Genomic DNA, 12,500 nt, shown 5'->3' on the forward strand with positions numbered 1-12,500 from the left:
AAAAAAAAACCTGAAAAACTCATAAAAGAGCATTGTCTTCCCATGGAAATGTCACTAAATCACTCGTGACCTTGATGAATAGTTCCAGCGATTGATAGAATTGCATTGGACATGATAGATCAGGGCAAAAAGAGCAATAAAAACTTACTCACTGATCGACTATTGAACTCTCAAGGGCTCGATGAACAGATTGCAGGAACATAGGACCATGAGGGCTGTGCATGCACAATTCAACAACTACCGCTGGTGATCTTATTATACTGCATCTTCAAAATCATTCCCACCGAACGAACAGAAGTCAAATTTCAACAGATCGAGTGTTGAACGCACTTATATAGAGCCCAGACCCCACAAGGAAAGTCGAGAATAGTGTTGCTGGCAGCAACAATTATTATTTTCTGTTGCATGAAACTGCAATTAACAAAATTTTTTCACAGGATTTGGATTGAGTGCTACAAACAACAAATTACAAATGAATGACCCCTTTCTGCTTCCTTAAAATGCTGACATAGATCTACCATTCAAAATTATTTAAGGTTGTCCCAAAAACAAAATATAGATGTCTTATTGCCTGGTTCTGTGACTTAACGTACAGTATTTGAGTACTTGTTCCCTTTTGCTTTCAGCCTACTGGCAAGCACCAAAACTTGAATTATCACCAGCTCCTGCAGTATAAAACCCTTTCCTCAATAGGCTCAACTAGATGTGACGTCCTGATACTAGATAGCAAATATGAACCTTGCAAATCCTTTTTTGGATTTTGCACACAAAAAAAATGCAAAGTTGGCATTAAAAATTTTTTTTTTAGTTTTCCCAAAAAGTGGACAAGTCAACACAGAAGAATGGAGTGCAGCCTCTGAGGCAATCTTACCTTTTAGAGGGTTTATATTTGTTGTGAATAGAATAGCAAGGATGATCTGCCACGGTGACTGAGTTACTTATGTCAGCAAACTCTTTTCCGAGGTCATGACCATCTATTTGAACCTCTGTTCCACCAACTAAAGGACCAGCTAAAGGCCACACCTGTAAGCATGGATACAAAAAACATTTCTTCACACAATTTATCATAGAAGTAGCATTTTCTCATTGAAGAGTTAATAGGCTAATCTACATCATGCTTCAGCATACACAAATTAAGCCTAGAGTTTTTGTTACTTTTTAAATTTATTGTTATTGTCATTGCTATTATTACAGGAGGTCAAGAGCCAGGAGGTTTCCATGTTAATTGAAGGAACTATTTCTTCGTGACTTCTTTCAAGGTAAACAATAAAAAAATGCACCTACATGTACAGTATTTCAAACTAAAAGTCAAACTTAATTGGTTACACAGGTTTGCATTCTGGCAGCCAAGGTTGATGTGGACCTGTATATATATGATAAACGGTGCCAATTAGATATTTAGAGAACTTTGGTCACTGTTGTTTGGTTCACTTGGTTCATGAATAAACCTAACAGATTTAATATGGAATTCCTCAAGTTTGTTTAACTAAGGGCGCTTTCTATTTGACAGAACTGACCGGCCAGACCGGGTATTTGGTAGGACTAACTCTACAACGCTTTCAAATTAACACACTTCGAGGATAATAAATTATCCTCCAGAAGAATACGAGGGATTATCATGCGAGTGCTTCTTCAAATTGTTCAATTTTCTTTTCAAAATGACTGGTCTGGCCGGCCAGTTCTGACAAAAGGAAAGCGCCCTAAGAGTGGTGTGGTACACTGTATAGGCTCCCCATAAATAACAACAATAATAATATTACTACTAAATAATAGGCACGCATTGAGTATGTGTGGTAGTGCAGTAACTTGACACAATGCTTTATTCCACAACTGTCAACTGAGCTGCGTTTTGTTTTCCTGGAGATTCAAGTTGTTTTTGCAAAATATGTAGCTCCAATAGTACACACCATTGTTTGGTATCGTAAATCATTATAGTGCTATGATAGATGCCTTAGGTAAATAGCCCCCCGAAAAGACATGTAGTTACTAGTAAAAATAATACTAAACCCAGAAAGATTAAAGAAAATAGAAGGGAATCAAGAGATCTTGGCATAAAGGCAGACATGAAGTTTGCTTCAACTTCTTTTTCATGACAAGTTTAAGCCTGTACTCTATGCGTCTGACAGCTCTCCAAGACAAAAAAAGTTCACTGAAGTTAAACTCTGTCCAGTGGGGTTAGTATCTGGATGGGAGACCTCAAAATGTACGACTTGCTCTCAAAAACATAGCACCGAAAATTCTATTTTAACGCTGAAAAATGCGAAGGAAGCAAGGTACAGATTTTGCTTTCCTGCTTTATGCAGAACAAATATTGATGCAAAGGTTAAATAAAATGAGACACAGTTTTTAGGTAGAGCACAAGGAAGTTTTTGGGAAGTGTCAATCAAGAATTTGAAAAATGGCCATCAGCAACAAAATTTGCTACATGAAAACAACATAAATTTGTGCCCTCAATACAAAAAGTTACCATCAACGAAAAACATTTTCAGACATTTTTTGCTACTTTCAGTTTATCTTTTGGCTGCACAAATAAATTGCAAAATCAAAAGAGACATTGATTTCAGCGGCCGCCTATAATCAACTTCCACTGTATGTTGTGTGTTACTACCAACTCAAGAAACAAAGGACATGTGTGACAAAATGATGGCAAGGGACTGGGTTTTTGTTTTTCTTTTAAGTGTTATAAAGTTCAACAAGAAATGTGTGAATTCAACACAAAGATCACAATCATGTAACGCTTGAGGTTGACCATTGTAAATTCACTCTCCTAGACGAGGTTTATTCCATCGTTTTGGAAATATTGAAGCTGCTATGTTATCCATCAGTGTCGTGCTCTTGCTGATTTTGAGGCTCATTTTTTGAAATTCAAGCACCCTTCCAACAGACCTGTTTATTTTCAGGATTTATGCACGTGCTGTGGGGTAATTAATGGCCACCACGGACTTACACGTACACTAACTCACTCACTCACTTTTACAACCCGGTGACATAGTGTGTAGTGAACTTAGCATGTGGTTTCCCTTTTTTTTTTTTTTTTGAGGATAAAAAGCTTTCACAAATAACCATGTCAAGCCCTTTAATCATAAGTCGTCAGCAGCAATGAGATCTTTGGCCTGTTCTGCCAGGTCCCATTCTAGATTCAAAAGGAAGCCAGTGGAGTTTGCATAATACAGGGATAAAATTATCCTGTTTTTTAATTTGTAGTGACAAGTCTGGCTGCACTATTTTGCAGACATTAATATATATATTTAGCCAAGCCTAAAGAGATACACTAATGTCAATTCCAAGACTCAAGGCAGAATTCCAGTAAAGTCGTCTTTATTGTGATTATAATTTTTTCACTTTTTTGCTGCGCAACCATAGCCACCATTCAATCAAGTGCATAACATCGAAAAATCTCGGCAAAATCGACTTTACTTTTCATTGAGAAATCTTGACAGAGCGAAAGCATAAGACATGAATCAACTGCAAATCTCATAAAATTGAGAACAGTTTCAGTTGTTTTATTCTTGGCTTCAATCAGTCATAATTATTGCAAACTACAATCCTTGACAACAAGTTGTCAATAGTATTACCTTTAAGATCACTGATAATGATAGCATCTCACTGGCAACAGACAAACACCATACAAATAGCTTTCTGAAAGACCCGTCAGCAGTAAACATTGAACAAAAGATGAATGGTTTTTACTACAATTACCTTAAAAGTTTGCCATTTAATTGCAAGAACAAAAATTGTTGTGACGGAAAGTATTCCCATTGCTTATCTGTTAAAATCATGTTTCGTTTGGCAAGGAGTTGCTGCTCTTCACAACAATTTTCGAAATTTCAATGTCTTGTAAACTTCACCGTAAACTTCAGCTTATTAAAGCGGAGCCAGTTAGGATGTAAGCTGTCCGGACTTTCCTTGCCTTTTCTTCAATAAGTTTGAAAATAAGCAACAACAGGAAAAACGAAGAGTCTCAGCATCAAACTAAACTATTGGATAGCAAACATTTTACTAAGACATCGAAGGATTTTTGAGTCAAAACAAATATCGAGGGTGCACGCCACATTGAATTTCAGCAAGTTCACCACATCAGAGCCAAAGGAATAAGGGGACTTAGTAGATGAAAATAATGATTTTATTATTAAAAGTAAGTTAGGAGAGCTGAATACCACTAGACGCTTTTAGACTTATGTCTGTGATTGACGCCCTTCCTTTGGAAAGGCGCGAAAAACTCAAAACATCTGCTTGTCCTATTTACAATGAAACCTTAGTTTTACAGGATCAGTGCAAACTAATTTTAAACAACCGAATAGTTCAAATCAAGTCTGTTGTGACTATTAACAAAGAACTTCGGGAGTAGAGTAATCACGCGGCCGACTGCTCAGTTAAGTTTTAACCATCAATTCCTGGGTGACATCTTTGATTTGAAAAAATATATATGGCCTGCTTTATCGTGTCACTTCTCATATGGAATTACATGAATTTCAGTAGAAGGTTCTGAATAATATTTCTCCACAAGCCTGCCATTTCTCCTTCCCCAGTGTGTTCTTTTTGTGGAGATGTGGACGAGATGGCGGATGAGATTGCTGTTGGCCAGCAGTGAGTTGGCCAAGACGGACATTACCTCACGAGTTCCGCTAATCCTAGTCAAGTTTTAATAATATTTTCGTTTCTTTCTTTCTCAATCGTTTTCTTTACTTGGTTTCTGAGAAAACCAAGAATGCCTGAGTCTATTGCAAGCCTTAAGAGAGAGAACAGCAGTCTTAGGGATCAACTGTCTGTCATGGCAGATGAGATTGCTAAGATGAAGGAGATGCTACTGGAGCAATCAAAGAACCTGCAGCAACGAAAGATGAAATAGTGCAGCAAAGACTACAATTTATGAGTAAAGAATATGATGATTTTGAGTGATTTAGGGTCTCTGCTGGCAAAGAACTTAAATGCTTAAGTGCCAAGCTTGAAGAGCTTGCTGTTTAACTTAATAGAGTTTCCAGGAGTTCGCTATGCAAACATTTATTTAAGGCAATGGAATCCACTGTATCAATCCAAGACATCGACACATCACATCAAGTCCCAACAAGATACAGCGGCAATGGTGGTCCAAGGCCAATCATTTGTCTATTCATTGGGCGGTCATCAAGCGATAATGTTATTAATCAAAAAAGAAATGAAAGTAGAGTTGACCTGTCTGCTGTTCATTTATCTGAAGATGCTTCCCTTTCTGCTGTTATAATTTTTGACCATTTAACGCCAAGAGTGCAGAAGGTCTTATTTGAAGCTAATAGGTTCAAGGAGCAGTTGCACTATCAGCATTGCTGGTACAAGGATTTGTTTGTGTACCTTCACAAAGAGGTACGTCTCGAGCCATCAAGATTAAAAATATCACAGACTTGCACCATTTACAGAACGGAAGTCAAAGCTAAGTATTCATGTTGTTGTAGAGATTGTTAGTTGTTTTGTTTAGATAATAAGGATGGGTGTAAGTGAAAAGTGTGTTTGTTGTACCAAAAATTATATACTAAGTGAACTTCCGTACGGGAATGTCAATATTATTAGAGCTCATGGACAGTTTAATAACATGCTCAACAGTAACTTGACGACCAAAAAGTACTTTGATAAAGTTTATAGTCTTTATGATTTAGAACTGTTTTGCTAGAATACCAAACCAAAATTAAAGCCCGATAGAAACTTAAGTATGCAAAAAATTAAGATGCAAATATTTTTCACCCTGCAGTTTTTCCATGTTTAAAAAGTCTCTAATGGAATCCATTAGATGAGCTTGTAAGTCCATCCATTAGATGAGCTTGACTATCAATTCAGTGTAATCAGAATCACTGGAACAAAAATTCATCCAGGCTAGATTTTAATGCCTGTTTACCAAACTATCAATTTGAATATGTCCCAACACCTTTACAACAACAAACAGAATGCCAGTACTGTACTAGCTCAAACTTGGTGGAAGAAGTTACTGCACAAATTCTTTCCTTGGGCACTGAACCGTTTGTTATTTTTACGGTTGAGTATTTTAAAAAAAAGGTTTAATCGTTTTTTCCTTTGTTCAGGAATGAAACTTTAATTTTGATTCTTACGTGGAATTATCTGTACTCTTTTGGACATAAAGAAATACTTGATTTGTTTGTTTTGCTCTAAAATACGAGCGAACAAGTGCTTTTTTTCATCCGTTTGCTTAACTGCTTTTCAGTCTTCCTCGACAGAAAGCATTTTAACATGTTTAATCGGCTTCGTCGAAAAGCGTGGAAACACGTTTTGTATACAACCTACTCAATTGCGCTTCAATGTTCCATTCCGTATGCTAGAAAGTATGCTAATTTAGTTGTATTTAAATGAATAAATTACATGTTCTGTTGTATGAGATGCGAAGATTAGGATGTCTTCCAACCCGCTGTGTCAAAATTATGAATTCACTACCAACTTAACTTTTGCTATTTCTTTCTACATAGCACGTGGCCAAGAAATTGTCATGCAGTAAATCAAATTCAATCTAATATCCTTTTTGCTGTGAGCGCCTCACCGACTTAAATAGCAGACTTGCAGTGCAAGAATGGGCAGTGGCTAGGCCAGCTCCAGGAATGAGCAGGAACTCTGCCAGCAATACTGAGGCTAGGCGATCTTCAGATCATCAGAATGACAACGTATCTGTAAACCATGTTTCATGGGGGAAAACGTCTGAGAACAGCAGATGTTTGCAGGCCCTTCTGCGTTGTAAGAAAATTCTATTCATTGCAACATACAATGCAAACACCTTACGAGATGAAGACAGAGTGTTGAAACTAGAGCAATGCGCTCAACACCAAGGCACAGAAATACTTAGAGTGCAAGAACATCGTATCATTCATGATGACCCCTTTGAGTTTAGAAAGGTCGGTTCCAGCTATTTGGTTACCTCCTCTGAAAGCTCTACTGAAAGCCAAGCGAATTAGCAAAAGAATCATAATGGCTGAATTTGATGGCAATCCTAAGCGTACTGTGATTGCTGTTTACCCGCCTACCAACTGTGCCGATGAAGTTGAAGCCGAGGGATTTTATGACGACCTGAGTAATACCCTCCAGGATGTCCCAGCGCAAAATTTTCTTGCTTGTATTGGAGATTTCAATGCAAGATTAAGGCCAGATGAAGTTCCATTCACATATCATGATGTAACTAACAGAATTATGGAAAGTACCTAGTTGAAGTATTATCAGAGCACAGTCTGATAACCTTTGGTTTCAGAAACGACCAGGAAAACTGTGGACCTTCACAGGAAGGACAGGCTCACTGCAGCAATTCGATTACATATTAGTGCACTGAAAGTGGAGGAACAGTGTCCAGAATGTTGAAGCTTACAACACATTCAGCACAGTGGGATCTGACCATCGGATAGTCTGTGCTAAAATCAAGCTCAGTCCTACAGTGTCTGAGGTAGCCAAGAAGATGAAATATGACTGGAAGTTTTCCACTGACCCTGATCTACAGTGAAAATACACAGTCGCTGTCAAGAATAGATACCATGTATTGAGCAATGAGAGTAATGGGGTTAAGTATGAAAAGTTTGTTAAAGCCAACAGACAAGCTATGGAAGAATGCCTGCCTAAGAAAACAAATGCAAGGAAATCCCTCTGGTCATCAAATGGTATCAGCCCGCCAGGAAGCACACGCGGCCCAGAGTCTGAACGAATGCACCAACACCGAGGAAGATAAAGAACCTTGGTCTCAAGGTCTAAGTAATCTGTATAAAGTACATGTATATGATCAAGTGAGGGAAGTGGAATTATAGGTACAAATACGGATCATCGAAGCCTCTCATGGAGCACAGAAATATGACGAGGCATGGAAGATAGTTAATGAGATTACTGGAAGGAAAAAAGCTAAAGATGGTCAAGTAGAGGGATCAAGCCCTGAGGAACGAGTGATTACATGGTTCACCCACTTTAAGAAACTCCTCGGTAATCCTCCAGGGGTAGAAGATTCGGACGAAGAGATACCAAACATCTTTGAGTACCTTGATATCAATGACGGCTTGTTCACTATAGAAGAGCTCAAGGAAGTGAAATCTTCATTAAAAATTGGGAAAGCAGCTGGTCCAGATGCAATACCACCTGAAGTATTCAAGTTCTGTGACTTTGACAACATATGTCTAGACTTCTGCAATCAAGCTGAAAACCCGGAGAAGACAAAGCCCATGGTCTTTGGCAGCTCCCCGATGATCCGCAGATTATCCATTTCAAGGTTTCACTGCTCAGAAAGGAATTAGTGCTTTCAGAGTCCATCAAAGATCTTGGTGTAACTTTTGACCCTACTCTGTCATTTGATAATCAAATGCCAGTGACAATTTCATCTTGTATGAGTAAATTAGCTCAGATTAATCGAGCAAAGCATGCACTTAACCCTCATCTATTAGTGACCATCATAAATGCGCTTGTTTTTAGTAGATTATCCTACTGCTCTTCAGTCTGGTCAGACACCTCTACCCATAATGTGCAAAAATTACAACTCGTCCAGAACTTCATGGCACGGATAATTACTGGTGCAAGGACGTTTGAACACACAACTCCATCACTCAAAACCTTACGGTGGCTCCCCATAAAAAAAGCAGCTTTATCTCTGCAATGCTATCTTTGCATTGAAGTGTATGACAGGCTGTGCCCCGACTTACCTGACCTCAAAGTTTGTAACTTGAAGACCTATATCTGGCCGCATAACAAGAAACTCCCAACAACTTAACATTCTTTTAAGTAAACCCACTGCTGGTCAGAGGACATTTCCTTACAGGATAGTAAACGTATGGAATTCACTTGATAAAGAAATAAATCTGTGCAAAGGTTCAGTAAACTTTAAGAAAAATCGTAAAGCAAAGATGCTAAAAGAGTTTTTAAAAGAAGAATAGTCTTACACTCTCTAATTATTGTCTTTTTATTGTACTTCTTATTATGATTGTATTGTTCACTGAAAAACCCATTTTTAGAGTTTAGAATAATTCATTCATTGATGATTTTATGTTAACAAAAATAAGTGTATTAAAAAAAGGGACGATTTTTGACCCCCTTGGATTTCTCTCACCTTTCACCACACATAACAAATTAATGATGCAAAAAGCATGGACAGAAACTGTAACATGGGATGACTATTTACTGTCTCATCTGAAGAAGAAGAGTTTTTCTCTGTCCTTGTGCGGGCCCATATCCATCAGTAGGGCTAACACTCACATGGTTCATATGGGATAGAAATCTAGCACTTCACATTACACTCTATTCAGTTAACTCTCTTTAAAATAGAAGTGCTACACGGCCAACGTTTGTATAAATGTAACCTTTCCTTGTACCTGTACATGTTCATTGCCGTGACTTTAACATCTTCAGTTCCCACGGCCTGCTCCCGTCTGACCTAGTAGCTCAGTCGGTAGAGTTGCGGAGATCTAACCTGAAGGTCGTGGGTTCAATTCCCACCCTGGTCAGAGTTTTTCTCAGTCCTTGTGTGGGCCCATATCGATCAGTAGGGCTAACGCTCACATGGTTCATATGGGATAGAAATCTAGCACTTCACATTACACTCTATTCAGTTAACTCTGTTTAAAATATAACTGCTACACGGCCAAACGTTTTTATAAACGTAACCTTTCCTTGTGCTGGGTTGATAGTTGCAACGATAGGTATTGCATTCAGTCAAAGTCCAAATTTCAAGCCTTATGTTGCCAATAGAGTAGGAGAGATCCATGAGGGCTCCAAAACAGAGCAGTGGCGATACCTTGATCAACAATGCGTGCTGGTGGCATGGACCAGACTTTTTCAGTCAAGGAAAGGACAACTGGCCTGAACAAAAGTTCACAAGGTATCAAGCTGAAACGGTAGAGAAGGTGAGAGCTGACGTCTGTGAACAAACAGAAGAACGTTGAAAAGATAACCTAAGCAGCTTTGTGATAAGCGACTAAACGGATAACCAGGGCACTAGATCCTGTTTGTATTTCCAAGTGGTACAAGACAAAGTCAGGAAAGAAGCTAGAAATTGGAAATTCACTAGTGCAAATAAGAAAGTCAGGATTCAATGAGAATAATTTGTCAAAAACTGGTGGAAAAGCACGCTAACAGACAGCTTTCAAGTGAAGAGCTTAAGAGAACTGAACAAAGGATATCAGGGAAGAACAATCTGATGCCTTCGCAGAAGAAACTAAGGCATTAATGGATGGGAAAAAAGCTTCCAAAGTAGACTTCTATCCTAGCATTTACTCCTATGGTTATTGATGTTATTCTGAGATTAAACACGAGGCTTTCGTGTTCTGATGGTTTAGCAGACGAGACCAAACATTTAATCATTTTACCAAAGCAGAATGTTGTTAGAGAACTGATAGAAGCAACCATGAAGCCCTTTACCAATTGTGCAGTAGATTTTGCAGGTCCATATTTACTATGTAGCACACTGTTGTCATGTTGAAATGGCATGGACGCTACTTACAGAGGGTTTTTTGAAGGCCTTGACCCGCATGGTGGCAAGACGAGGTTGGTCCCAAGACAAGCTTAGTGATAACAGCATTAAATTCATTGGTGGTTTCAATGAAATCAATCACTTATTGAGACAAATTGACCAAGACAAAGTTCAAATGACAAGGCTGTTGCCTAACAGGAGCCCGGTAGCCTGGGGCTCCCAAAGAATAGCTCTGGGCGCCTTAATTTTTCACAGCAACACCTTTCACTTCATATGTTGGGCTCCGAAGTTCTCAGCATTTAGCTCTGAGGGCCCCTTTAAAATTTTCTTAGGCAGCAGTCTTGAATGATGATGTCAAATAACGGAATCGACTGGCATTGGAATCCTCCCGCAGCTCCAAATTTTGGAGTCTCTTTCGATCTTCCTAGATAAGTCGGGAAGAGGAAAGTAGACTCTGCTCGCCGCCTCCACATTATTTGATTTGCCGCTCATCCAAAGAATTGGATGAGTCAGTCCAGTTTCGACTTGTCAAACATGTTTTTTTTTATTTTTGCGCATGATCAGTCACCACGCCTCATCAATATTTTGAAATTTACAACAGCGTGGCAATTTTAACTGTTAGAATTCCCATGAGTTTTTCCTATGTGTCGGTTACAGAAACTAGCCTGACAGAAACCTATAAATTTTTCAGTAAAAATATAAAATGGCATTTTTAAGATATATGGACTATCTTGAGTTTCCAATGAAATGATTCCTTGATTGTCGTGTGTTTGCCGGAGTTGTTCGAAAATATTCCGACTTCTTCTTCTTCGTTTTGTGGCTACTGGGCACGCGTGACTGACACCGGATACTTAAATTTTCAATTTTTAACGCATGCTCAATACAAAATGTGGAGGCCGCGAGCAGAGTCTGCTTTCCTCTTCCCGACTTATCTAGGAAGATCGAAAGAGACTCTGCTCGCAGGGTAGATTTTAGGGGAGTCAGACATGAATGAAGAAAAATTGCAACCAACTTTTACTGGTGCTAAAAGCTCAATGAGTTCCAGACCACTGACTCAGCTAAGCAGCGACCCCAACCACAAAACTGTATTGACACCTACCGGTAATCAATGGGGATACAAGGGTGAAGGAGTCCATGCATCTCATCATTCGACGTGCAAGAACAAAGGGGCTTGAAAGAGAAAGGAACATAACCAAACAAAAAATTTTATCTTCAAATTTCTCGTAAAAAATCCGGGAAGGGGAAATGAAACTTTTACTGCCAAATGTAACTTATTTTAACTGTATTTTACATTTTTTCCCACACATAAGTTTGTTTTAATGCTATTGGTTTGTTTTTCTGCTGCAAGCTATCAGTTAATTTAAAATTTATGGCATGATACATTTTCACGCGAGAGAAATACAATTTTTTTGTTTTTGTGTTGAAGGCTGGTTTTGTGGATGGTTTTGTGTGGGTTTTTAGAGGACAAAACAGGATTTTCGGAGAGGAATAAGTTTGAAACCAATGTTCAGAAGTTCGGCTAAACATCCTCACTAATGCAGAGAACCATACTAACTTTGGTTCATCTTTCTTCAAAAAACAATCCTTGTAACTGGGATCTGCATTTCGACAGTCCGCTATTTAAGGCTCGCTAGTAGTCGAATGTACATCATCAGAGTGTGTAAATGGTATGGGTACAGTAAAAATCAACTCCATAGATTATGAGTCCTTGATAATGTCAGTGTTTAAGTACGATGTATGGTATAGAGGTATGGGCAGCTGGCTACAAAGGAAAAACCCTAGATCGCATTGATGGCTTCATCAAACGAGCAGCGAGATTCAGTTACCGTTCTGATGCCATGCCTATGTCAGTCATCCTTGACAAAAAAGCCATGAACTATTCAGGAAAATAAGTTTAGATGAAAATAACCTTTTTTTGAGGGTAATTGATCAATAATATTTGTACAAAGCTTTAAAATACAAAGCAATGTATGGTGTTCTTTTCCAAATTGAAGTTCACTTATCTCCGAAAAATGCATGGTTATCCCCAATTTTGTTTTTGGATACCAAGAGCACTTCCTAAGTTAAGCTTTCTCTGCATAGTGTTGAACCACAC

At 38.5% G+C, this 12,500-nt stretch overlaps 1 protein-coding gene across 1 annotated transcript in view; it reads right to left on the reverse strand.

Annotated features, from left to right (window-relative positions):
* Positions 1–12,500, reverse strand: part of LOC138017312 (plexin-B1-like) — a 32,228-nt gene that overhangs the window by 8,234 nt on the left and 11,494 nt on the right. The window contains exon 4 of the mRNA XM_068864438.1: positions 872–1,023. Within this exon, the coding sequence (XP_068720539.1) occupies positions 872–1,023 (152 nt within the window). The remainder of the gene's footprint in view (positions 1–871; positions 1,024–12,500) is intronic.

This window comes from Montipora capricornis, chromosome 9 (genome assembly GCF_036669925.1).
Source record: "Montipora capricornis isolate CH-2021 chromosome 9, ASM3666992v2, whole genome shotgun sequence".
Taxonomy (NCBI): Eukaryota; Metazoa; Cnidaria; class Anthozoa; order Scleractinia; family Acroporidae; genus Montipora; species Montipora capricornis.